A 27,661-nucleotide genomic window follows, 5' to 3' on the forward strand; every position below is an offset into this window, starting at 1 on the left:
ACTTCCTGCTTCCTGGACTCCTGGGATGCTAAGGTATCATACTTTGCTTGCAGGCCACGGCACTGTTTGGTTAGCAGAGTGAAGGCTTTGGTGAGATTGGCCACCATTGTCACTATATATTTAACAACAACAGCTTCTGCTTTGTTAAACAGTGTGGACCCTACAAATTCCTGTAACATGGTAAGGAGCTCAGAAGTCCTGGAGAAAATTACAGATTCATCTTCTAACATCTGTTCAGGGCTCAAGGGCTGGGCTTCCTGAGGTTTCTGTGCAACTTTCTCTCGCCATGCTCTCCACATGCCGGTTTTGGGAACAACTGGGAAAATTAGACACACAAAGAGAAAGAATTAGGGTCTATAATGAAAGGAAGGATGGTCCTATGATTAAGGCTCTGAGATAAAACTCAGAAGATCTGGGTTCAATTTATGGCTCTGTCACTAACTCTCTGTGTGACATTAGGATAGATTCTTCACTGTTCAGTCCCCCATATTTAAAATGGGGATAATAATCCTTTCTGTATCTAGCTTGTCTACTTAGTTTGCCTTTGACTGGGAAAACACTTTGGGGTGCTCTCAATAAAGATGTACAGTAGGCTGGAAAGCATATTGAAATGCCTCATGCTTGAAGGTCACTTTTGAAAATCTGGCTGCATATGCATCAGATCGTTGTTCCTTCAAATTAATCAGAAATATTAATTTTCCCCCTTTTCTCATTCCAAGATGTTTGAAACAAATACTTGATTTCCCCCTCTTTTTCCTCCTGTGTTCCACAAGACTTGTGCAGAGATTGAATAGCTGCATTATACATCCTTCTGTATAATCAAGGGAGGTCAGCAGCTTGGTCTCCATATCACTGACCCACTGGACAGTGTGGGTGTCTCCGACTTGTTCTTTGCCTTCTGACAACATTTCACCTTGAAAAGAGCCAAAGCAAAAAGGGGAATGAAGTGCACGTTAATTACCTTCCAGAAAATCAAACCCTTATTAAATGACACAAAAGATCTTGACCTGATGATTAGCAATTTATATGTGACATGTCTACAGTCAGGTGTGGTCACAGAAAGGTCTCAAAATTGCACAAGGAAGTCAGATGAACATTGTAACATATCACACAAACACAGGAAAATACATAGGGAGGTGGGGCAGCAATGCTGTAGGGTAGGCAGGGAGCAGGAGTCTGTGAGATGGAGTCTTAGGACATTCAGTAAGGGCCTCTGAGAGGGCTAAGGAGGTGGGCAAGCGGGTGTCTCCCCTTGTTGGTGAGAAGGAGGCGGGAATCATGTTTGGGGATAAAGAGTGTGACAGGTATTAAAAACTAATATAACTCATCTTAGATCCCTCTGTGGAGAACCATGAGGGCAAATCACCTAATTCCTGGTATTCTAAAGGTTAAATTCAAGATGGTCCTGTAAATCAAAACCCGCACTATATAGCTGCAGGGTTTGAGCAGAGATGGGTGTGGCAACTGGGGTCCAGACACCCTATAGGGAGAACAAGAGGTTTAAACCCCCAAAATAAGCAGTTCAATCAACTGATTGCAGAATATGTCATTGTACTATAAAAATATACCAAGTAAGGTTTTGAATAAACTTGTAATGTTCTGAACTCGATGATCATTATGAGATCTGTATATAGACCATGATTATTAATGTATGTATGTGTATACACAGAAAATTGTAAATTGTAACTGTGGGGCAACTTTAGCATCTCCTCAAAACAGGGCGATGAAGCAATCAGGGAGGGATAGGCTACCTCCCAAGACAGTTGCTTACATTATACCAGCTTCAAGTACCTATCCATTGTCCAGCCCAGGAAAGGATAATGGTAGACCATTAAAGTTAATGGAAAGACATTGAGACAACTGGGAATTTCCCTAGTCTGAATAACCAGGAATCACCATAGTCTGAGAGAAAAAAAAAAAGGGTAAATATATATTTTTTTAAAGGAGTCTTGAAGCTGACGTTTTCATCCAGAAACTGAGGGACCACCTCCAAGTGGGAAGCTGTCTGTGAAACACTGGATCCCACAGTTAGGAGGTACGCTGGGAAACTGTTTAAAGGCGATAGGTAACTTGTATTAGAAAAAAGATTTTAACTAATATAGAAGACATCTGAAGCTGTGTCTTTATGTTTATTTACTGTGTAACTTGTATATGTTGGCTCTCCCTTACTATTTCATCTTTGTGGTTTTTCTATTAAATAAACAATTTGTTTGTTTTTACCCAAGCAGTTCTCGGGTGTGCAAACTGTGAGGAGTGCATGTGGCAAAGTGAGATGATAATTGGGAGGCTAGTTTCATGCCTTTGGGGGTCACAAACTAGAGGGGGAAAATCAGACTGTCTGGGGAAAGGAATGGATTTGGGGACACCTAGGCCTATAAGAACTATTGGTGTTACCAAGGAAGGAGGAGGCCAGTGAAAGCCAGGGTAAGACTTTGTGCTTGCGAGCAAGCTACTGGTGTCTGGGATCTGAGCCATAGCAGCACAGCATTAAAGCACCCCAAGGTTATAATGGAAGGTGGTGACTGCATCCCTTACCAGCCTGGGTGATCACCCAAACATCACAATGGGATCAAACTATGAAGTTGGAATCCAGCTCAAAACTTCCCCAAAGTTCAGAGGCTTTTGGATCCAGGTTTTTGACTGACCCCATGATAGAGATATAGGGGTCAGGTGGAGAGCATGGTTCCAGACATCCCTAAAGTTTAGGGGTATGGCTCTAGAGCTACCTGTACTTTGGAGCATCCCAGAGGCCAACTGTCTCCATTAACTTACCCCATTCTTTTAATGATTCCAGAATGAACTTTAAATCTTTCCCTTGAGCTGTGCTGGCTTTGAGCAAGATGGCTACTTTGTCCAGTAGAAGTGCCCTCCGTTTCCTCTCAGCCCAAGTGCTGGAGAGGAAGAACTGTTCTTCTATCTCTGGGTCCATCCCTTTGAAGCAGTTACATACCCGGTTCACATTATCCAGAATTACAAACAGTTGCTTAAAAACCTCCTAAAGAGAGAGGATAGGGTCTTAATAATACTGTTTCTAGAACACCCTGCATGCAAGGAGCTCAAGCCCAGGTAAGTAAATCCACTGGACTGGGATTCAGGAGAGCTAGGTTTCATTCTGCCACGGACTCCTTGTTTGAGCTTGGGCAAGTCGCTTAATTTCTATGTGAGATAATACTTCCTTTCTCCCACCTTTTGTTTGACTTCTCTATTCAGATTGTAAACTCTTTGAGGCAGGAGCTGCCTCTCATTATGTGCTGCCTAGTACAATGAGGCTCAGATCTCAGTTAGGAGATCTGGATGCTAAAGTAACATATAACAGAGGATGAGCTAGGAATAGAACCTAGCTAGGGTGGGTCTCAGCACTGCAAATGGGAGTGCTTAACACTTCTCAGGATCGTGTCCCTTTATTTCTAAATGACAAATATCAGGAAGCAAATATTCTGCTTCTCAAATTGCTGACAAAGCCAACTGGCAGTGGACATGAGCCGTTCACTAAAAATGAAAAGGAGTACTTGTGGCACCTTAGAGACTAACCAATTTATTTGAGCATGAGCTTTCATGAGCTACAGCTCACTTCATCAGATGCATACCGTGGAAACTGCAGCAGACTTTATATATACACAGAGAATATGAAACATGAATATGAAATTATTTCATATTCTCTGTGTATATATAAAGTCTGCTGCAGTTTCCACGGTATGCATACCGTGGAAACTGCAGCAGACTTTATATATACACAGAGAATATGAAACATGAATATGAAATTGTTTCATATTCTCTGTGTATATATAAAGTCTGCTGCAGTTTCCACGGTATGCATGTGATGAAGTGAGCTGTAGCTCACGAAAGCTCATGCTCAAATAAATTGGTTAGTCTCTAAGGTGCCACAAGTACTCCTTTTCTTTTTGCGAATACAGACTAACACGGCTGTTACTCTGAAACCTGTCACTAAAAATGGAAAGCAATTCAAGACCCCTAATGGGAATATTTAATGGGGCATAAAATCTGAGACCTCCACCTATCTCTGGTGCCTCTCCTACAGAGGGCTAATCTCCCTTGCATCCTACTCACAGGAGGCATTCAGCTGCCCCAAAGATCAGGTGCTCAGTGTCAACATGTACCTTCCTCGCTCTGCTGAGCTGGGCAGCATCAATTTTGTCCAGTATGTTCTTCACTGAGGGGGGGATTTCAGTGAGAGGACTGATAGTGAGTTCCAATGTAGAGGCTGCAGCTTCAGGCTCGGGTTCTGAGTTTGTTTCAGATTCATATGAGCTTCCTGATGACAATGACGAAGATGATGATTCCTGCACTGCCATGTTTAGGACCTGGTAGTTTTCCTGCATTAAGAATAAACTTCTGACAATTCCAAGCTGAATCACTTTGTAAGCCTGTTTAGTTTCCTCGTTCTAGAGGTGTAGTTGGACGTCCAGTTTCTCTGGCTGTTAGCTCAACATCAGAGGGGCAAATGGACATGTCACCAAGAGATGAGAATATTCCATTTGTCTGGGTGATGTCATAATAACCCTTCCTGTGATTCTATCCTGAAATCATCAGGCACAGTGAATGGAATGTACATAGATAGACACCTACCAAACAGGATTTACTAATTAAATAACCCCTAGGGAGATTTCAACAGGAGTGCTTAACATAGGGTGACCAGATAGCAACTGTGAAAAAACGGGACAGGGGGTTGGGGGGTAATAGGCACCTATATAAAAAAAGTCCTCAAAAACGGGAGTGTCCCTATAAAAACGGGACATCTGGTCACCCTAGCTTAACAAGAAGGTTCTAGAACAGAACACTTATATCCCAGTCAGTACAGCTTTCTGGTAGAAGGTGACATTGCTGGCTGTACTACAGAAGTTCAGAGCTGCAGTTGTCCAATAATCTTTCTATCATTTATATACTGCAAGCACAAGTAGTCCGCAGCGGGGCACATCTGAGTGTTTGCAAGGACAAGTCTCTAGTGGTGCTGGACATTTTAAAAATAGAATTGCTTGTCAGAGTAATTACAAATGAAGCCATTCCTGAAGAGGAGCTGCAGGGATTCCCTAACATAACTGGTGCTCAAGCTTTTAATGCTTTGTAAGGCTATTTATGAAAAAGCTTTTCATGGACTCACTTCCCCTCCCAACTCCCAATTTCCTACCATTTGGCTATAAAATATTTCAGTCTGCAGACCACCAGGAAAGGTGATCACAGGTGGCCTGTGGACCATACTTTGATTATCAGTGCAATATTGTGGCTGGAAATCATTCTTCTTGTATGCATTGGAGATTTTTCTTTATTTAGGAGAACTCACTGCCTGCCAAGCTGGCAAATTGAAATGTTGTATGCAGTGTTGTTGTAGCTATGATGGTCCCAAGATATTAGAGAGACATGATGGGTGATGTAATATCTTTTATTGGACCAACTTCTCTTGGTGAGAGAGACACGCTTTTGTGCTTACACAGAGCTCTTCAGACCTGAAGAGCTCTGTGTAAGCTTGAAAATTTGTATCTCTCACTAACAGAAGTTGGTCCAGTAAGATTTTACCTCACTAACTTTGTCTTTCTAAATTGAAATGTTGGCATTTGTTCCTTCTCCCCGACCCACTTTCAGGACTCCACACGGTGAATTATTCCATTTCCCACTCCAAAGTTTCAGCTGTATCTGCTCTTGATCTTATCCTCTACAAGTACAAAGAATTAAAGCTCTTTGCCACCTTATGGTGTGTGACTGGGGAAAGCAGATAATCCTTGGAATACAGGCCTCTGATCGCCTCCTATGAGTTATGGGAAAAGAGCATTAGGAACCTACGAATTGCCAGACAAGATCAGGAGTCCACCTACTGCAGTATCCTGTCTCCGATAGTGGCCAATACCAGATACTCAGAGATAGGTGCATGAGTCCTAAAATGCATAGCTCTGGTATAACTTGCCTTAGGGAGTATCTTCCTGAATGACTTGATTAGAAGTTGGCTTTGCTGAGGGCTGGACAAAAATGTACATAATTTTGTTGAAGTTTTCATTGTGTGATTTTCAAAAATCAACAATTTTTTGAATATTAAAAGTTTTTCACAAATGTTTGTTTTACATCTTGGGGTTTGTTTTCAGTTTTTCTTCCCCCGACATTCTTTCCCCTTCTCCCTCCCTTTTACTCCACCCCCTTTTTGTATTTTGCCACTGAAAAAGGGAGGGAAAAAGGGAGAGAAAGTTTGGGAAAAAAAAGAAAAATGATAAAATAAAAACAGACTAAGTGTTTTGTCTTCAAAGTTTTTTTTAAAGGAAACAAAGAAAAATTGTTCAAGAAAATGTCAGGTTTTGAAAAAAGGCAATTTTTTTGGGGAAAAAAAAAGTATTACAAAATTTCAACTAGCACTGCTTATACTAATGGTCACCCTCTTCTACCCAAAAACCCCAACCTCCACATCACAAAAAAAAGCAAATTAATAAAATTTAATTAACAAACACTACCCTGAGCTTTGACCCCATAAAAGGTGAAATGCCTGAGTCTTCACAAAATGCACTGGGGATTTCAGTTTAGTACTGATTTTACGTGGAAGGCACTCAGATATTAAGATGATCAGTGGCAGTATAGAATGATCCCAAAATAGACAGGAGAGATAACTGAGTGTGTGTATGTGTGTGCAAGCATGTGTATGAGTGAGTGTTTATTACAAATTATTTGTATTGATGGATCAGAGATCCCCTTGATGCTAGGTGATATATAAGCATATACACAGGCATAGTTTGACTTCTATATATGGGGGGGCAGCTCCAGTCAGGCCAATGAGGCTGCATGTGGTGAGGTGCATGCGTATGTAAATTCTGTGCCTGCCCGAAGCTTGGAGTTGGGGGAGCAATGCCCACTCCTCAATTATACCCATGAACATATAACAAAAAGTAGGCCCCTGCCCCAAAGACCTTAATCTGAGTGAGTCTATTTCTTTCAGAATTGGAGATTCATGTTGGTCTTTTTCACAAGTTACCTGTTATTCTGGGTAGATTAATTTTCTCCTCCTGAGGGTGGGGGGCAGTTCCTCTGTCTCTGATAGAAAGGGTGACAAAATGTCCATTGGGGCCTGTGAAACAGAGCCACATTTCAGCATCTTGTGGGTCAGAGTGATGTTTGAGCACAACATGACCCAGCTTTCTTGCCATCTCATTGCTCTGGTTGAGGCTCAGCAAGATCTGGATGTGATGCAGTCTTGTAACTCTTGTGACTTGTTACAGGTATCACAATATTTGGTAATCTTCTTGAAGCCTCAGATCCTGGAGTCTCGAGATTATTGTGAGACTCTCGGCCTTTGTCTCATGGTTGTGGAGAAAAACGGGCAAACGTGAACCAGAAGAGCCCCAGGTGTATTGTTTTTAATTCAGTCTCATGGTTTTGAAGGCCTGACTCATGGTTTTGAAGGCTTGTGGTTGGTGATACTTGGAATCCAGTTCCAGAGCCTCAGGGCTCAGCATGCTGTGGGGCCATGATGGCGTCTCAATGGGGCATTACCCCACTTTGGCGCCCTCTGATTGCTCTAGGCAGCCTTGACGTGAGGTCACCCTGTTCGGATGCTGCACCATGGGTCTGTGCTGGGCACAGCCTGAGGTGGCCCAATGGCAATGGTACATTCCCCGTGCACCCCCACTGCACCGAAAATGGCACGTTCCCCCCAACAGACAAACAAGGAGAGAACCACTCCAACTGATCCCCCCCCCCCCGCTCCGAGATTGGTACATGCCTCTGAACAACAATCCCATTAGCGCAGAGAATGGTACGCCCCCTCGGACACCTCGTCCCATACCAGGCAGAATGGTTCATTCCCCTAGATTGGTGTCCCCCACCCCAGGCAATAGTACGTTCCCAATAGGACCCCGGCTAGTTTCTGCGAACGGCCTCCGATGACCCCGGAAGGACTTCTCGGGGGTGACCCGGCAGAGGTGGTGGCGGCCGGGGAGAGGCGGAGGATCTGGAAGGGGCGGGGGCCCGGGCCCTGGCTGGCGGCAGCAGCCGGAGGCGGAGCCCGAGTGCCCTTATCGCTGGCGCTGCTGGAGCCTGCCTGGGAGCGGGGAGCTGTCGGAGCCGGGATCCCAGGCCCGCTGGCCTCGGGGGGAGGCGGGAGAAGGAGGATGCTGCTCTTCGTGGAGGTGAGGAGGGGGCCCGGAGGGGGCCCGGAGGCGGCGGGTGGCGGGGCCGGCCCGGCCGCGTTGCGGGGCCATGTGACTTTCCAGGCCGCGCACGCTGCTGCCGCGGCTGAGCCGGCCGGGCGCGGGGGGAGGGGTCGGGCCTGACACAGCAGATCCGGCCCGGGGGAAGGGGTTGTGGAGTCCCCTCGAGGAGGGTGAGCGGGGAGGGGGCGGGGAGGGCCCGGGAGGCCGCACGCGGGGCTCTGGGGGTGACAGGAGCGGGGGGGTCGAGGTGAGAGCGGCGGTTTGAGAGCGAAGGTGAACGATGGGGGGAGGGGGCGGCGGGTTAGGAAAACCTCGTCCCCGGGAGGTTCTGTCAGGGGCCCGGCCCTCGGTGGCCTGCTCCAGAGAGGGAACGCGGGGCGGGGGAGGGGGGAAGCCGTGAAAGGCACCGCATTGACCTTTCGTAAAAGTTGCTCTGGTGGCTGCTTGGTGCATGGCGCGGCGCGTGTGAAGGTTATACGGTGTGGGGTGGGCGAGAGAAACCACCGGGAGGTTTTTTTTAATTTTAAAATCTCGTAGATCTTTTTTTCGCGTTCGTTTCTCCCACCCCCCCTCCTTTTTTTAAAAAAAAATTTTATTTAAAGCAGAGGCTGCCGTGGCATTTGTGCAATATAATCAGCTGATCCGTTGCTTTCTCTGCCTGGCTAATGCTTTGAGTAGATTCCAGAGCATATTGTTCTTTGCATTGTATAAACGTCAAACTAGCAAAGCTGCAACTTAGCAACTTGGCTCTGGCTAACCGTGCCCATAAATAGAGTCTGTTTTCAATGAGGAAGGATTGTATCTTACAGGTTGTAAGGCAACTGTGGTGAGAAAGAGAATCAAATCTAGCAGGATCTCTTAATTGCTTGCATATTTTGCTGTAATGAGTTCTTATTAAACCATATCAATTTGAAACATTTATTTTTTTAATCAGATCTTCTCTCTCTTTCTCTAATGTATTCAAAGCATTTTGAAGACTAAAGGAATTGTGGAAGTGCCTTTGTAAAGTAACATATGGGAAACTTTTAATTCTCCACAAAAGAAGAAAACACTATCCCTTTTCTACTCTCTATATAAACTATTAACTCTCTTTAAGATTAGAATTTGTACTCTTGGACTTGCACTCTTGCTAATTTTTCTGAAGATTACATAAAGTCAGCAATGTAGTTAATTGCAGCTAAGAAACTGGCTGCTTCCTTGTTTCAATGGACTTCCTGGTCTTCCTTAATTCAGCTGCTGTGGTTAGTTTTTCAGTTAAGTAAACTGAATTGAAAAAAATGGAAGCAGTGCATTTTTTGGTAAACTCAAAGACTATATATTTTCATCAACTAAACCTAGTATATACAAGTGTATAGTGCTTCTGTACTTTGAACCTAAATACACATGGCACGTTAAGGAACACTTATTTTGAATCTGAAAACTTACAGCTATGTTTGTTTTTTTTTTTAGTTGTTTTTATTGTGGTTTGTAGCCTTGATGGACAAGGTAGACTGCTTCGTTATTGCACCAGAAAATAAATTAGAGCAACACTTTTAGGTAAAGTGTTTCTTCACCCTTGGCAGTGTAGGAAGTCCTTTGATTGTTTATTTGGATGTGCTACCTGTTAGATCCAAATGATCTCTCATCTACTATTACTGAAAGAATAGGAACTCCTTGCCAGAGGGTGTTGTGAAGGCCAGTACTATAACGGGGTTCAAAAGGGAGCTACATAGATTCATGGAAGATAGGTCCATCAATGGCTATTAGCCAGGATGGGCAGGGATGGTGTCCCTAGCCTCTGTTTGTCAGAAGCTGGGATTGGGTGACAGGGCATGGATTACTTGATGATAACCTGTCTGTTCATTCCGTTTGCAGCACCTGCCATTGGCCACTGTCAGAGGACAGGATACTGGGCTTGATGGACCTTTGGTATGACCCAGTATGGCCATTCTTATGTTCAATATGTTTAAAAAACACTTTCCGCATCACTTTAGTGAAACTTAATTCCGTTGTTTAGATTTCATAGTCTGTAGTGCACTTTTTGTTTAAATGTTCCAAATTGATTTGACTTAATTTACTGTGAGGCAAATCAACATAATTGTCAATCACTTTATAAACACCTAAAAGACAATATGGTGATAAGTAACAGTTAAGAACAAATCATGTCAAACCAACCTAATATCCTTACTTGACAGAGTAACAAGCGTTGTGAATGGGGGGAACCAGTAGATGTGCTATATCTTGACTTCAGTAAGGCTTTTGATACTATCTCACATGACAGTCTCATAAACAAACTAGAGAAATGTATCCTAGATCAGTGCTGCTCAAAATGGTGGTCCGTGGACCAGTGCCAGTCCGCGAGTCATCGGCTGCCAGTCTGTGTGCACATTGGGGGGAAAAATTGTCAGTCCCGCACATCAGATAGCTTGGGAAGCACTGGCCTAGATGAACCTGCTATCTGTTGGGTGTGGAATTGGTTTGAAAACTGTACTTGGTAGTTATCAGAGGTTCACAGCCAAGATGAAAGGGCATATTGAGTGGGTTCCCAAAGGGATCTGTCTTGGGTCTGGTTCTATTCAATATCTTCATAAATGGTTTGGTAATGGAGAGAATACACTTCTAAAGTTTGCTGGTGATACCATACTGGTAGGGGTTACAAGCTCTTCAGAGGACAGGATTAGAAGTCAAAATGATCTTGACAAACTGGAGAAGTGGTGTGACATAAATAGAATTAAATTCAAAGTACTGCATTTGGAAAGGAATAATCAATTGCACAAATACAAAATGGGAAATGATTCTAGGAAGGAATACTGCAAAAAAGGATCTGGAGGTTATAGTAGATCAGATTGATTCATATTAAATGTAATACTGTTGGGGGGGAGGAGAGAATCAAATATTATTCTGGAATATATTAGCAAGAGTGTTATAAGCAAGACACCAGAAGTCAGTCATCCACTCTATTCAGCACTGATAAGTCTGATGAGCACCACGTTTCAGGAAAGATTTGGACAAACTTGAGGAAGTCCAGAGGATAGCAACAAAAATGGTTAAAGATCTTGAAAACATGACCTATGAGGAAAGTTTGGGAAAAAATGGGCTTAAGGCTGGGGAAAAGAAGATTGAGGGGGGACATAAGTCTTCAGGTACATAAAAGGTTGTTATAAAGAGGAGGGTGATAAACTGTTCTCCTTAACCACTGAAGATAGGACAAGAAGTAATGGGCTTAAATTGTGGCAAGGGAGATTTATTTTAGATCTTAGGAAATGCTTCCTAACTGTAAGGGTTGTTAAGCACTGGACCAAATTTGGAATCTCCATCATTGGAGAGTTTTGAGAGTAGATTAGACAAACACCTTTCAGGGATGGTCTGATAATAATTAGTCCTGTCTCAGTGCAGGGGACTGGACTAGATGATCTATCAAGGTCCCTTGCAGTCCTACTGGTCTGTGATTTCTATGTTCATGTTAATTATAGAACTGAACATACTAGGGTTGGGAATAATTGACCTGAGGTTAATTAACAGGTCATGTACTTTTAATGTATAATATGGTAGTTTTGTTAATATTTCAGATGAGTAGTTAAATTTGTACTGTGGTTAAGAATGTTTAAAGAAAAGGACTGGGGACCCCCTAGCTTTCTTGAAGAAAGCCATTTAAGTTTTGGAATGAATATTGTTTGAATCACTTTGGAAAAATGATCTTACCACAGAGCCATAGCGCTTTGATTTAGTTTCACACCCCCATTTTTTGCTTATTTTGCAGAGTTGGTTTTTAAATCCACAGGCTGATAATTAAAACTGTTTAAAGTTGTGAACAGCTGTCTACACCTGTAGCTGACGACAAGGTAAAAAAGTGAAATTTATAGGTGAGGAGCTAGTTATTTCTGAACAGCAAATGCTTTGAGGTGGATCCTAGAATTAAAATAATTTGACAGAAATGAGGCACCATAGTAGGAATAGGTCTTAGACTTCAAATTAGCTTGATCAAGTAGGAATCTGTGTAGCCAAGGAGTGGCTGTCTGAAGATTCAGCAAGTCTTATGGTATAACTTGGTTAATATTAGTTGCTTTGTTTGATAGGCTATATGTTATCCATGATTAACTTCTGTCGTTATCTTCATATGACTGGTCAAATTCTACTGCCACACTGGAGTTCAAGGCAGTTATTCCAGTTTGGGACTGGTGTACCTCAGCAGTATTTGGCCCAGCGGCTTTATACCACTCTATCATACGCAGTTTAATTGTCACACACCATCTATACAAAACAAGGTTGTATTTGAGATCAAGATGCTCATGGGGAAGGTTAGCTAGTAACTGGAAACTGTTTTTTGTTAAAATACAACTGAAATTCATCATTCATGCACAGAATGCTAATTGGTAATAGGAGTACTGTTACACTTTTAAAAAATGCTACCTTGGTATGGTATGTAACTTGAAAAATTATTGGTGCTAAATATATTACCTTTCCAACCTGGTGTGGGGTTAGAGCTGTTGATAGAATGGACTGTGGGCATGTAATAGTATGTCCTCTCTGCAGAAGTATGTCCCGTGTCTCTTCGTTACAGAGCCTGTATTTGTGTGGATCGTGCAGGGCCAGGCATATTGTTCGCATTAAATAAACAATGTTAGTACACTGGAAGAATGCTTTGAGTTTCTCACAGTACAATCACAACTGTGATTTGATATTTCTCATCTGAATTTCAGCAGCTTTACTTCAGAATTATAGACTGTAATTAACATTGAGGTAGTTACCACATTACTCCCTTACTGGGAAATATTAAAATTGTGTATTCTTAGTTGTTTAAACTGTTGGGGAAACGTAATAAGGCAATCTCTCCTAGTTGCTGCCTCATTGGTGTTTCATAGCGGTAGAGCCATGGCAGCATGAAGGGAATATGCCTGAGTAGCACCATTCAGTGTGTAAGGGCTTCCTCCTTCCCTTTTTGTGTCAATAAGACAAAACTCATGCAGGCTTATGAGGGTTGTGACACAAGCAGTTAAAAATGCTCATACTCCAAGCAAAGTATAATCAATCCGTAGCTCTGCTCATTGGCCTAAAAACTGCAGCATACATGGTGTGTATTATCCTGCATGCCCCTCTCATGGAAAACCTTGTCGTCATAAAGATAAGTTAATAAAAATGGAATCTGTTTTTTTCTAGCATCTCTTAAAAGAGCTTTACAAAATAACAAATGAGCCAAATTTTGGTAGTGGGTAGCCATCTTGACTAATGGAGAAGCCATTGTGTTCAGTCAAATCAGCTTCCACACAACTATTAAAATTATACTTTGTTTTCTGAGAGTTTCCTGGGATGTTCAGGGTACTTGTTTATTTCTGATTCCTCCTTAGTTGACAGCAAGATGGCAGCTAACAGTGAGCAGAAAGGAGCTCTGTTTGGGTATATCAGCCATGGTTTATCTGCTTCAATGCTGCCTTACTCTCTTTTATTTCCAAATCTTAAAAGACGTGTGTGTGCTAGATTAAACTCAGAAAAAGGCAACGCTCTTCCAGAAAGTAACTTGATTTGCTGGCATCTTCTCTCTTCCCCACCCCCCACAATAAATGTTTTACATTATTCTGCTGGGGAGACCTGGGTTTTATTCCCAGCTCTGCCATAGATTTATCGTGTGACCTTTGTGAAGTCACTCGTTTTTTTCTCTGCCTCAGTTTTCCCAGCTGTAAAATGATTTGACCTTCTCAGATTAAAAGGTCTGCTATAGAAGTACAAAATATTTGTTCCTAAAGGGGAGCCCCAATCTTGCGCTCAGTCTGTTGCCAAGGAAAACACTGATGTCACAAATTCAGCATTATGACTTCACTGCAGAATAAAGTAGGATGAGCAAATATCTGTTAAACAAATTTTTCTTGAAGAGGATACCTAGCAGTAGAAATTATTAAACACATAGGAAAATGACCAGAGGTTTAAGTAAAACTAGTTAGACTTAATTGTGAAAGCCAATGTTTAGAGAATTTATTGAAATCCAAAAGAAATACAGTGCTTACATTCCAGGATACCATAAGTGAAGTCTGTCAACTCTTCTAATCTCTCCTAAGGAGAGTTTACTAGTTTTAACTCTGAAAAGGACCACAGACTGAAACACAAAGCTTGAGTGCTCATGTTTAGATTTTGTGAGACTAACTGCAGAACCCTTCCATAAGATAAGGTTTTTATATCAAGCTGAAATGCTAATCGAATATGCTGGTATCTGATCCCCTCTGAATTTCTCACCTCCAAAGCTGAAAAAGTCTACTCCTTGGAGAGTTAGAGCAGACAAACGGTTAGTGAGCAGGCGAAACTGGATGCAAAGCTTCTTAGTGTTGTCAGAGGCATCCCCTGTAACTGACCCTGGCCATATGCAAGGAGTTCCAATACTGATATTTCTCTACCTCAGTCTAAGGAAAAGGCAGATGTCATACCTAACATTCAAAGTATCCCTAACTGTTAACAATCTGTCTCCAGATCAGAGGGAATTCCTGGAATGACATATTGGCTGCTATCCAGAGCATGCCTGCTGGGAATTCTCTGGCTCTGGATAGCTTCCTGGTAGACTCCATGTTCAGTTGAGCAGAGCTTTCAAGCAGGCCAGCTCTGTCATTTTGTAAATATTAGTTTTACTGATTGTCTCTCTGTGGTGTTGTAACTGCTTTGTGAAAATACTTCAGTGGACTGAAACAAAAAGGCTTCATGTGGTAATTGAGCCCTGTAGTGTTTAAAAAACATTACTATTTGTCTATCAAGCTCTGTTGAATAAGCAAGAGACGATACTGTAAACTCTCTATACTAAAAAGGCATTTGATGGGATGAAATGAGAGTACTTACATTCCACACTCGGGCTTCAGAAAAATTGCGTACGCTAGGAGCTTGATCGTGACCCTTCAAAGTCAACGTTAGTCTTGAGACTGAGTTCAGTGGACATAGGATTGGGTCAGAGTACAAGATAGTACCACAATTAGTTGTCTTTTGGATATGGATAGATCTATTTGCAGACCTCGTTTATTAGCACAGCCTGTCTCCTGGTAGGAAGCCCCATATAAAAGAAGGCAAGATCTGATTCCTTCATCATTTTACTACCTATCATTTGCTCTAAGTCCTTTTGGTACTTAGTTGGAAATGGACATTCAGGTAGCATCCCAGTTTAAAAAGTAAACTTGTCTGCTGCTTTGTTCCTCCACAGCATTACCATCTGAAGTCTTGCATCATGGCAGTGAGATGAATGAGGCCCTCTTTTAGTAAGACCTCATCCTTGGAAATTAGGGAGATAGCTTGAGTATAATATCTGATGATCCAATTACCTGCCTAAAAAAAGTGTCCTCTAGATTAAATTTTGGCATATTTGAGGATTATAGAATAATCTCAGACATGCTCACTATTGTGGCAAATAGTTTCTTTCCACTTCTGAAATGACCAAAGAGCATGTATTTGGTAGCATGCATGACCAAAAATCACTGATCCAAATCAACATAGCTGAGAGATTAGATACTTGCAGTCCTGGCTCTGTGAAGGTCAGAGTATCTGTGTCCTGAGCAGCATGGGTATACTCGAAAGAGAACAGTTTCAAGGCTAGTGGTATTCTTATACAAGTCCATCTAACTGTATGGGGGAGAAATCATTCCCCGTGCTGGCAGCTTGTTCTTTTTTTTTTGGTGCCTGGACTCTGGATGCTACAGTAAGCATCAACTTTTAGAACCTTTGTCTGACCTGGAAATGCTCCTTACAATTTGCAAGCTTTTAAAAACATTCCTTGCAAAGTGATCTATCTGACTGACTTCAAGCACGACTGTTCAGCATGTTGACTTGTAGAAGTTTCATCCTCTTTACAATCAGCAGCATTCACGTGGCTGGTTATTGAAAGATGAGACGTGTGTGTGTGTGAAAATGCTTGGATGTTAAGGTAACAGCACACCTGTCAAGTAAGTAAACATTATGCCTGTCCTACCCGGGGATTCACTGAGATGTACAGATGATGACCTAAATGTGTCAAATATTCTATTTGGCTCTTTCTGTGAGGTCCTCAGAGTCTTATCCCCTACTAGGGGAACAGTTCAGCCCAGTTTCTCTCTCAAGATACTCAGCACTTAAGTAGCTATTCTAACTTTGGGCCGGGGGAGGGGGGGGGTTTGTCTCGCAGTATCAAAATTTAACTCATGGGAGTTGTGGCAGGCTGTGGCTGAGCAGAAAACTTTTCCAGGTGCCACAATAAATTTCTCCATTTGTTTCCTATTTTGAGTGGGGGAGATCTGCTAACTGTGATTAAGGTGCAGAAATGATTGCAGGAAACAACTTTATTCTTGCCTAGCTGACAGGTGGTGCTTTGTTAGGGCTGAGTTACATGGCTGAGCACTTCTCTCACTCCACACATACCACAGGTTCCCTGTCTCCAGAGCACAGTGCAGTATAATGGGCTGTCTTCCAACCCTTTCAAGGAAGAGGATGGAATGGGAAGATTTCCCCCTTCTTTTGCCAAGGAGGTGGAGGATTATGGATGAGTCAGACATTTTGTGTAAAACTGTGACTTGTCAATCTCATGCATCTGGCCCCTACCCTCTGCTTGCAAAAAATCCCCATGCTAATGCCATTGCCCTAGTCACTGCATGACTAAACATTACTCATAAAATGGAGGTAAAAAGGGGAGAAGAGGGACATCACATCTGTTATGGAATGGGAAGCAAGATCCTTTAAACTGTCAAGGGATTTAATTTTCCCTTTAGTCTGACATTTGTCTAAGAACCTATTATCTTTTGGAAGGTGAAAGTCTGTATTCTGCCTCTTTGGTCATTTAGACGCTTCTGAGCTGTGAAACTGTCTTAAAGAAAGTACTATACTAAGCTGTAATAACTTCCCTAACTACTTTCTAATCCTTTTTTGAATTATTTTTGCAAATAATTTACTTTTGTCTCTTCAGCAGGTAACATCAAAAGGTACTGGCTTAAATCCAAATGCAAAAGTCTGGCAAGAAGATCCACAGGGAAGCACTGAAGCTGCACCAGTGACCAATGGCACTGAGCATTTGTGGCAAGAAACAGCTGCTTCACCAGGAACTCATAGTGAAGGTGAGACTTCTAAACGCAAATGATGACTTAATCCCTTGTTAAGTTCGGATTGTGTGTATTCTGTATAAACCTAAACCCAGCAGTAAGAAGCAACCAATGTTCTTGTCCTTGAAAGAACAGCTCTAGAGGCTGATGTAGGAACCAATATAGGTTGAATATGACAAGTTTTCTGAAGCAGTTTACTGCTGGTTAACTGCATCAGTAAACAGTAGGGACTGCAGAAAGGTCTGATCTGAATGAACTTTAGTTTAAGACTCTGAGTTGATACCTAAAGCTGTACTGAGGAAGAACAGGCAGGATATAAAAAGTAATCCAATAAGGGAACAGTGTATTATGGCCCCCTATAACACTTAAGAGGCCCGATGATGACCAAGTATCGCGCTACGAGGGAAACAAGCTGCTAAATGTGCACAAATGGATTCTATACTGTCTCCCTTTTTTCTCCCTTCTTTATGACTTCTTCCTTTCTCACTTTGTCTCTGTTGCTTTCTCTCACCATTGCTGCACTTTAGTATATACTTGACCCTGTGAACAGAAAGATTATGAGATCTGAGGGCCGCACACAATCCAGATACATTATTGAGCTATTCCAAAGTTACCCTTCTACTGGAATGTATGCTGCAGAGCAATTAAAAAGCAGTTGCTTGCTTAAAGCTTAGACTGTACTTGTGTAAATCTTTACTAACTTTGTTAAATCTACTTGTCCATAAGGGTTTTTTTTAAAACTTTTTATTTATTTACTTAGTTTTAAGTTCAGGTGGTAAAACACTTCTGGGTAAGTCTTTGTGTCCATATACAAATGAAGGGTTGGTCTACTCTGGGAACTTACATTGTCATATTTTATATCTCTCGGGGTGTGAAAAATCCACACCCCTGAGAGATGCAGATATGCCGACCTAACCTCCTAGACCAGAGGTGGGCAAACTGCAGCCCGCAGAGGCTAGCCCCTGGCTCCTCCCCTACTGTTCCCCCTCCCCTGCAGCTTCTGCTCACTGCCCCACTGGCGCAGTGCTCTAGGCGGGGGGCTACGCACTCCTGGGGCAGTGCAGCTGCAGAGCCTGGCCTGATCCAGTCTCTGTGCTGCACAGCATGGCTGCCTGTCCTGGGGGGTCGTGTTGGATAGAGGGCAGGGGAGTTTGGGGGGTGATCAGGGGGCGGGGCGGTCAGAGGATGGTGGGGTTGGATGGGAGCAGGGGTCCTGGGGAGGCAGTCAGGAAGGAGAGGGAAGGTTGGATGGGGCAGGGGTCCCAGGGGAGCACAGCCTCCCCTAGCCGTCCCTCCATACAATTTCAGAAACCTGATGCGGCCCTCAGGCCAAAAAGTTTGCCCGCCCCATCCTAGGCAGTGCTAGGTTGATGGAAGAATTCTTCTGTCAGCCTACCTACCACTTCTTGAGGAGGTGGATTACCTACGCCAACAGGAGAACCTCTCCCATGGTGTAGGTAGTGGCTACAGTGAAGCGCTACAGCGGCACAGCTGCAATGATGTAAGTGTAGACACACACTAGCAAATGCCTTTAAAAAACTTAGGATGAGTGAAGGAGTCGTCTGGTGAAAGAGGAATCTTACTCCTCTACAAATCAGTAGCTCTTCCAGCCTGGGTCCTTTACAGAGCAAAAAATTCCATTCATGGCAATCAGTCATTTTGCCTTGATGAATTGCACTGTACTCTTGAGTGCTGCTACTGCATGTAAATTGGGTGTGATACAATCCTATAAACTGAACACCAGCTCTTTGGTGCTGAGAAAAGAAGAACCATGATTTACTTCATATTTTTTCTGTTCTGACGCTACTTAATTAGCAGGTATCTATGCCACCATTTTATCTTTAAACAGCTTTGAATATTGGCTTGTTCCTGTGATGTAAATGTCTTGTGTAAACTCACACAATCATCCTGCGTAAGCTGTACTGGCATAATTATCGCTGTGCAACACCTATACTGTGAAAGTGGTTATAATGATGAAAGCACATTTAAACTGGTGTAACTGCACTCAGATTAGGAGTTTTAATGGTATAATTCTTTTTTTAAAAAAGACATCTTGAACCAATATAGTTATGCCCTATAGACCAGGGTTGTGATGGGGAGTAAGATGGAAGAGCTCTAAGAAAACAATGCTCATGTTCAGCTTTTCAGAAATTAAAATATATTCCCGTCAAATATCTGGCGAAAGGAGAATAGGAAGGTTATGAATCAGTATCCATATCAGCTGCTGTGTATCGGTACCTTGTGGGAATGCCAAGCTTAAAGACATCTGCCCACCTGTGAGAGCCATCCCTGGGAAGGAGCGGCTTTGATTTTGGTGTATCAGCAAGGTCTAGCTTTGCTCTGGCATCATGGAGTCTCTTGGCAGCTGCAAGAGAAGAGTAAACACCACCTCTCCTTAGTCTAAAATTGTCCATTTGCTGTCAGTTATTTGAAGTTCTCAGTCTGAGTGTAGCTAAGTATCAAGTGATTAAGTCCTGCAGAGGAACTCTACCAACCCCTATGGGATGGATGGGCAAAGGTCTCAAGCCAGGACTTCCAGGTAAGTGGTAATAACTGGTGAGATCACTTCTCTTGCCAAAGGAGGCACACAGTAATGGTTTCCAACACTGCATTTCCCCAACATTGCTTTGACAGAGTCCTGGAGATCAGAATACACTTTGGGTATATGCTCAAGGCCCTGTACTTCTGTTGTCTCTCCTGATTCCCTGTGCCCCACTCTCTGCTATCATTTCTGGCAGAGCCATTCAGACAGATTCTTCAGATGACCACAGCACAGCAGTCTTTCTGGTGCAGATGAATTCTGTAGGAGAAGGTAATGTAGGGTAGATTAACGCTGCATTTGATTTCATGCCCTACTGTGAGTAGGGGAAGAATACATGCAATTCTCTAGTCCTTCTAGCACTACCTGCTCCTTATCCCTGCCTTAGGTGTCTCTGCAAATGTGAGTGGCCCCATCCACTTCCCCAAATCCCAGGTCCAAAAAAGCTAAAATTCAAGTGAAAATTGGTTAAAAACCCATATGCTTTTCCCACCCAAAAATCATGGGGAAATCATGGGGGCAGATTGGTAAATAACAATAATAAAAGGCCTCTGAGGTTAATTGTAGCAACAGTTTAAAAAAAAAAATCTGATAAGGGTTTTTTAAAAAGATGCTCCAGAAACAGGTGCATTCATTCTTTAGCTCAGTGCAAGAACCATGTCTTTAATTTTTGTAAATGTATAGTGAAAAGGCTTATATATAAACATTCAATATCACACGAAAACTAGCGTATTTTTATTTTCCAGTGGAAGCGAAGTGTAGTTGGCTATGTAAATTTATGCCAATCATAAGCAAATATTTGCTTGGCAATAATAATCCCAAGGTTAACTCAGATTTGCTGTTCTATAGCATTAGAGTTCTAGGCAGTTGAAACAATTAGGAAGTAGAAGGTTGCTATCTTGCTACATCAAGGAACTTAATCTAATGAGCTCATCATGTGAGATGCTTAGCACCTCCAACTCCCACATATGTCACTGAGAGTTGAATGAATTCTGCCTATAGCGGAATTGGCCAGTGAACTTGCAGTTAAAGTTGCAGGATCCATAGCTCACAGAAGCCAATGGACTTTGGATCAGGTCACTGTTTCACATAGTTCAGGAGTATCTAACTTTACATTCATTAGCTGGCATACTGTGTGAATTTGTTTGAAGCCTATTTTGTCTTACCTTGGATAAAAGATCACCACTTTGTTATATGGAATGTCAGACTTGCTTGACACTAGAATCTACCTCATCTGTCCAAATCTAGACAGCATTAAAGATTATCAAATTGATATTTAAATTATAGGTTGGTAAAGGATACAGACCGTGATCTTCAAATAATTATGAGACTGGCTAAATTCCTGAAAAACGGTTTGTATAAGCTCAAAAGCTTGTCTCTCTCACCAATAGAAGTTGGTCCAATGAAAGATTACTACAGCCACCTTTTTCTTAAAATAATAATAATAATCTTGGTGTTTTCATGTTTATCTTTCGAATGGCTAAAAATATTTCATACTCCTGTATGCTGCTTAAAAAAGCTAAAGCATATTTTTCCAAATGTTCCCTTTACTTGTCTTCATGCTGTTTCTTCTGTACTTAGGAGGATTTCACCAATAATGTCCTTTACCGCTAACGTGACTTTGAATTGGTTAATGAAAGTTACGGTAGACCTGGAAAAGACCTATTTGATCAGAGTCAGTCCTTCTGCAAGTAAACGTTCCCCCATTCCACCCCAACCACATCAGATACTAAACTGAAACTACACTCCATTCTATCCCAAATAGCTTGTGGAAAAGACTAATAAATTCTCTAATATCCACATCCTTCCAGTGTATTTTATAATCACATTAAGCTGACAGTCCTGAGTATTTATTATATATAAGGATCAGATAATACATGCAACTTTTTCTGTGGCGTAAGTGCTGCATGTTTAGGGACTCAACTTGATGCTTATTTGAAGAAAAATATTTGTTTCAGATGCTACAGTAGTTCTGGGATCCCTGCCTTGGTTTGATTTTACTATTTTCCTGTTTTCAGAAAATGTTGTTGAGACCAGTACAAACAAGGGAAACAAAGAGAAACTGCCTAAACACAGTGCTATTAAATACAAAGAAACAAACTAAAAAATGAGTCTTTCAGTTACAGCATTCTTTGGTGTTCTTTGTAACAATGGCAGATAATACATTTTTCAGATAGAAAATATTCTTAAGCTGATGTGTCCTTTCTATTGACTGGGCATATTCTCTTGCCAGGTAATGTAGAGAATGTGGAGGATAGCTGTAAGCAGTATGAAGTGATGTATTCACCATCCTGTGAAGCTACAAGAAATGGCGCTGGTGTTGAGGAAGCAGCTGCTAATGGAATGGCTCTGGCAACTGAGGATCTTGGATACCAAATTTATGATATTTCTGGTGAGTGTTCAAGCTATAGTAGCATCTTATGTTCTATGTTGTCTTCAACTCCTGTAGTCTTAAGGGATTTCTTACTGTTAATGTTCACACACCCAAAATGTGATCTGCCTTTTTTTCCCTAGACTTATTAAAGTCCACAGCTTAATGCAGTTGCTTGTGATGTAAATGCACAAATGCTGTCTTCTCTTCACCAGTTATCACTTATAGCATAAATAGCTGAGGCACTTAACAAAGCAGAAGATCGCTTCTCTGTAGAGCTTACAAGTGGAATAATTAACATGAACAGCCCTGGGATAACAATCTAATACATAATATACAAGAGAAACAAAGTTATGTAAGCAAAGATTAATAGAGCCTCTTAAGCTCAAAATACAGGTCTCCTACTGCCCCTGCAGCGTTAGAAGATTACTTTAACTAACAGCATTGCCAAAGACATTGCTAGGGAGTAGTATTGGAGGGCAAAAGAGTGTGTGATATAGTTGGGACAGAAACGTGAAGAACCCTTCACAGCGGGACTTCAGCGTGGAGCTGCAGGAAGGAAAGAAGGGAAGCAACAGGTATCTGAGGTCCAGAAGACGGTGTTCATTCACTCATCAAATAGCAGTGTTAAGGAATTTTTCTATGATATTATCCTTTGAGCAGTGTGTTGCTTTTAATAAACTTAGCCTTTGCAGTAAATAGGACTTTGTAAGATTTCTCAATCTTCTTCATCTAGCATCTAACCGCTTTCTGCAGGATAAGAATGTTTGTTTGTATGCGCTCCCCCTGCAATGAACAGAACATGTCAAAGATCTTGCTTTCCTTTTGCTTACAATACCCTCTTAAGACAACTTCTCATGTAAAGATGTTTTTTTTGCATGCACAGAAACTTTTTTCCTACCATAGTCTAACCCAGAGGAGTTGGTTTCAGTGGTGGGTGGAGTGTAATGTGTGTATACGCTAATTCGTGCACCCTTTTTGGTATGATAAGACTTCTGTGAATGCAAGGAAGCGTTTCTGTTGGGAAGCAGAAATAAACATGGCTTTACTTGTTTCCTTGGATTTGCATTTTTGATGCTGAGAGGAATGTGCGCAGCTCTGAGAACAGTGTTAATTACGTGCTGCAGTGTAACAGGTGAGGGATAGCTCAGTGGTTTGAGCATTGGCCTGCTAAACCTAGGGTTGTGAGCTCAATCCTTGAGGCAGCCATTTAGGGATCTGGGGCAAAAATTGGGGTTTGGCCCTACTTTGAGCAGGGGTTTGGATTAGATGACCTCCCGCGGTCCCTTCCAACCCTGATATTCTATGTTCGTCTCTCAAAAGGGAGGCTTTCTCTAACTTTGGTGACCTACAGGGATTGGGGCAGGGACTTCTGGACCACATTCTGAATGAATTCTAGTGTTCTGGTCACCAAGACAGCGAAGTTAGTGTATGTCTCCCCAGTAACCTGCTGCAGGGAGGTTCATGTGTGTGGTTGCATTTATTACATGCAACAGTCTATAACAAGGGGGAAAAGTTTACTAAAATCATATACAAATAGTCCCACTTTCATCCTGCATTTTCACTAATTAGCTTTAAGATTGTCAGTTGCTGCTATGGTGGGAAAAGGTCTTGTGTGTGTGAAACTTAGTTTAGGTTTTTCTAGTGAAATCCAGCCTGTTCATATCCCTTTGATGCTGATGTAAAAATGAGTGTGGAGATTAGTCTGGTCCTTGTGTCCATGTCTTGAAGCCTTTTAACATTTGAGTCACAATCATAGAACTGCAATTGTATGTGCATAAATGTCTGAGCAAGTACTGTGTTTGTATGATCAATCAGTATTCTTAACACAAAGGGTTTAACTAGTTACTTGCATAAACATCAGAGTGGTAATTTATGCATATGAACCTTTGTCCACGTAGTTCTAAAAATATGGTCCTTGGCTTTTAAAGACCTCTTTTGAACAGTATCTGGTCTTTAAGAGAGCATTTTAAAATTAAGTTTTCCTGTACTTTGAATCCTCTCTTGAAGGCTTCTGTTGTCGGGGAAGGGATCCAAACGGGCAAAAATACATGGACAAATAGGTCAAAACAATAAAACAATTGGAGAGCTGTATGTCTCAGACTTCCATTCCTCTCATGTTATATGGAAGGATATTTAATTTTTTCACTCTTTGCACAACTAAAATTCACTTTTGAATTATATTCTGGGTTACATATGATTGGGATCCAGTGGGGGTATACTAATTTAATGCCTCTTTCAGGTGAAGACAGCTCTGCCGTGTCTACAGAAGACCTGAAAGAATGTTTGAAGAAACAACTCGAATTCTGCTTCTCACGGTATTGTATGAAGAATTCATTCAGCATCTATTAAATGCTTTGTGAAGGTTGCAGCTAAATGACTCTGGGTCTTAGTTTCTTTTTACCATGAAAAGGGGGTTATAAGCCAGGAGATCAGAGGTCAAATCCTGATATCACTTGCTGCTGGGGTAGCAGGCAGTACCTGAGTAATGTATTCAGCTCCAGGGAAGATGGTATTTTGTCATGATGTCTCCCTGGGTCAACTTGTGTTGGATGTGGGGTGTGTGTATGCATCTGCAGGAGTTCCTTTTAGCATGAAAGATGCAGTTACTGTGTTTTGCCTTGAAGCCACAGGGTTAAAGTTTCAGATCTTGATCTTGATTCTCTGCTGAACTTGTCCAGCTCAGAAACCTAGATGGATAAAATGAAGTACTTCTGTGGAGTTAGAAGCTAGGGAAGAATGTTATTCTCCCTCTAAAGTGGGTTATGGAATTAACTGCTAGTTGTCAGGGGTGGTAGGATGGGTGATTCCTTCCTCTAGGACTTAATCCTTTGAGTAACTGATGGCATAAGTGCAAGTGGGTGCAACTGTCAGGTCAGCTCCACTAGTAAATGTGGTTATGCCAGGTTTAATTCTGGCCCAGAGTCTGATGGAAAAGCTAACTTGGGAACAGTCTACACCCTGTGGAAAGCTGTTAACAGAGACCATCGACAGGAATGCGCTCAGTTTACAGAGCATGTACAGCCTTTCATGTTCACACAGTGGCTGCAAGTATTGGTTCCGTTGGTCATTAGTAATGCCTAAGGTGAAATCCCCTAGTTCTGCTGCAGCTTGTCTTTTCTCCCTAATTTTGGACAAGAAGCTAGAAGTGTTGGAGCTGAACCAGTTCAGCTGGCCCTGCCAACACCATCTGACAGTGTACACCTGCAGCTCATGCCCAGAAACTACTCAACCACTACTTCTTCCAAGAAAGTGCTGGGTGCTGTGGGAGGGGCACCAGAATGCAGTAGTCCAGAAAGACCTGTAAGGGGTGCTGTGTGAATGTGCCACAATCATTCTGTTGGTGCTGATTGGAACCTCTGAAACATTGCAAGGGCAAAGAAGCCAGCCAGCCATCTACAGAGCCTGACCCTGCAATGTTGTCCTTGTTTAGTGAAGACTAATTTTCTATATTTCACAAATCTAGGAGGTTGAGATTATTTAATTGCATACTGGTAAGTAGCTCCTTGGGATGGATGTTGTATGGGCAGGGTAATATGCCAGCAACTTAGCCTTGGACACCTTTCTGCTGCCCTTTCACTTTATTTTCATTGCCTTGATTCTGCTTTGTTTGCATTTATTCCCAAGAGTGAAAACCTGTGGGAGCATGTGCAACTTGATTAGAATGGCAGTTATTTTGTGTTTTAATTCTTAAATCAGTAGTTGTCCTAACACCTAGAATTTGCTTAAAATGTATATTTTATTCTCTTCTAGTGAGAACCTTTCTAAGGATCTTTACTTGATGTCTCAAATGGACAGTGATCAGTTTGTTCCAATATGGACAATTGCCAACATGGAAGGAATTAAGAAGCTGACCACCAATGTGGACCTTATTCTTGAAGTATTGAGATGTATGTGTGTCTCTTTTTTTTATTTTATTATTATTAAAGCCTTTTCGAGATCAGTAGAACAAATGTGTTGCTAAAAGCACTAATACAAGGAGCTCTCAGTTTTAAAGAAACCAGTTGTATTGTTCTTCTTTCTGTGGGCCTGGTCTCTGGCCTATAGCTACCGATTTCGTTCATGGAAAAATCAGGTTGTGATTAATTCTTCTTGGAGGAAACCAAGCTGTCCAAAGCAGATCCATGTAAGACAAGAGACTGAGGTAGCTACTGTCTTGTATTTAGTAAACTTGCTCAAATTTATTTTGAAAGAAATTGCTTTCAGGAGGACTGAGTTTTGTTAACCAAAAGCAAAAATCGTACTCCCTGAATGTAAAGAATGACAAGCCTGCTCTTCTGACTTAAGGTAGAAATTTCAGTAGGAAGGGTAGTTCTCCTGTGGTGCTGACTCTGCACACCACCTCTTCTGTAAAAGAGTTTGAATCAACTGTTTTGCAATGTTTACTTTGAATCCATAAATGTTTTTTCCTGTTCCCATCTGAATTTCTCAATAGGACTCTGCTTAAGAATTTAAAAAAATGAACTCCCTTTCCTGAGTTCAAACCAGCCCCTTAGTCTAATTTTTTGTTGTCTTTAGTTTTGTAGGCAGAGAAACACTGAGTTGGGATGGGAGGCAGTATCCGTTTCCCTTTGATGGATCCATGTAACATTGAGCTATGTTCACATTGATGGAATAATAGATCATTTAAGCTCTTGCACTCTATCACTTCCCCCTTCCCCACCCACTCACAAGTGGAGAAATGCCTACGCTTAAGATTTCTCTCTTATTATTGACTGGTAATTCAAACATCTGTCTCTTGTTATCAGCCAAAGAAACAAATCTTGTAAAATCTGTGTATCACTCTCCTGGTATTCTCTGTCTTCACATTTAAATGTAAAATTCAAAAACGTCAACTCCTCCTGGTGCATATCTGATGCCAAGAAAAACCCCAAAATTGATTTCTGTTCAGTTGGGAACATGTGCGTGCTAATTCTTTCAGAGGTACTGAGCATCCACAACTCGCATTGATCTGGGGAGCTGCAAGTGCTTAGTGCCTTTGAATATTAGGAGAATATGTATATTGCATTGTGTAGTGCATGTATAAATGAATTCATGACTCCAGATAATTCAAGAACTCCTCATTCAGTTACTCAAACTATCCACCAATATCTGCCCAGGAGCAGGATTAATATGTGATTGCTATTTAAAAAAATAGGTGCATAACATTTTTTTAGCCACTGTTCATAATCGTATGATACAAGATGAGTTACATGATTTGCACTGTTAATATTAACAATACACCCTGGTTACCCATATCTAGTCAATACAGACCTTGTGGTGCCAAAAGGCACGCTGACTTCACTGTGCGAGAAGTGCAGATTTGTTCCCTTAGTGGTATTTGATTCTGAACTGAACATGAATGGAGACAGACACCTACTATAAAAAGTGCAGTGCCAATTGGGGAAAATGCTATTTTTGGTGAAAGCTTGAACTTCTCACTACCAAATATGATTTGAAAAATTAGGTTTTACTTTGACATTTCAGACACCTCTGCCTCTCACCTATTAAGATTGAGCTCTGTCACAGTTGGTTTTGTCTATAATCTCTACAGATAACTAAAGAGATGTCAGGATCTCTAACGGTATATGTGGGCAATGATACAGTCATGTTTCTT

The 27,661-nt window shown here is 41.8% G+C and overlaps 1 protein-coding gene across 3 annotated transcripts in view; it reads left to right on the top strand.

Annotated features, from left to right (window-relative positions):
- The first annotated feature begins 7,988 nt into the window (after nt 1-7,988).
- The window catches only part of LARP4 (La ribonucleoprotein 4), a 44,898-nt gene continuing 25,225 nt past the window's right edge, over nt 7,989-27,661 (top strand). For 2 of the 3 annotated variants that reach the window (XM_077838261.1, XM_077838263.1), the window contains exons 1-5: nt 7,989-8,120; nt 17,023-17,170; nt 21,928-22,086; nt 24,308-24,383; nt 25,819-25,955. In XM_077838261.1, coding sequence (XP_077694387.1) covers nt 8,103-8,120; nt 17,023-17,170; nt 21,928-22,086; nt 24,308-24,383; nt 25,819-25,955 — 538 coding nt within the window. In that variant the 5' untranslated portion in view covers nt 7,989-8,102. The remainder of the gene's footprint in view (nt 8,121-17,022; nt 17,171-21,927; nt 22,087-24,307; nt 24,384-25,818; nt 25,956-27,661) is intronic. The other variant, XM_077838262.1, reaches the window with a different exon arrangement.

Source organism: Eretmochelys imbricata, chromosome 20 (assembly GCF_965152235.1).
Source record: "Eretmochelys imbricata isolate rEreImb1 chromosome 20, rEreImb1.hap1, whole genome shotgun sequence".
Taxonomy (NCBI): domain Eukaryota; kingdom Metazoa; phylum Chordata; order Testudines; family Cheloniidae; genus Eretmochelys; species Eretmochelys imbricata.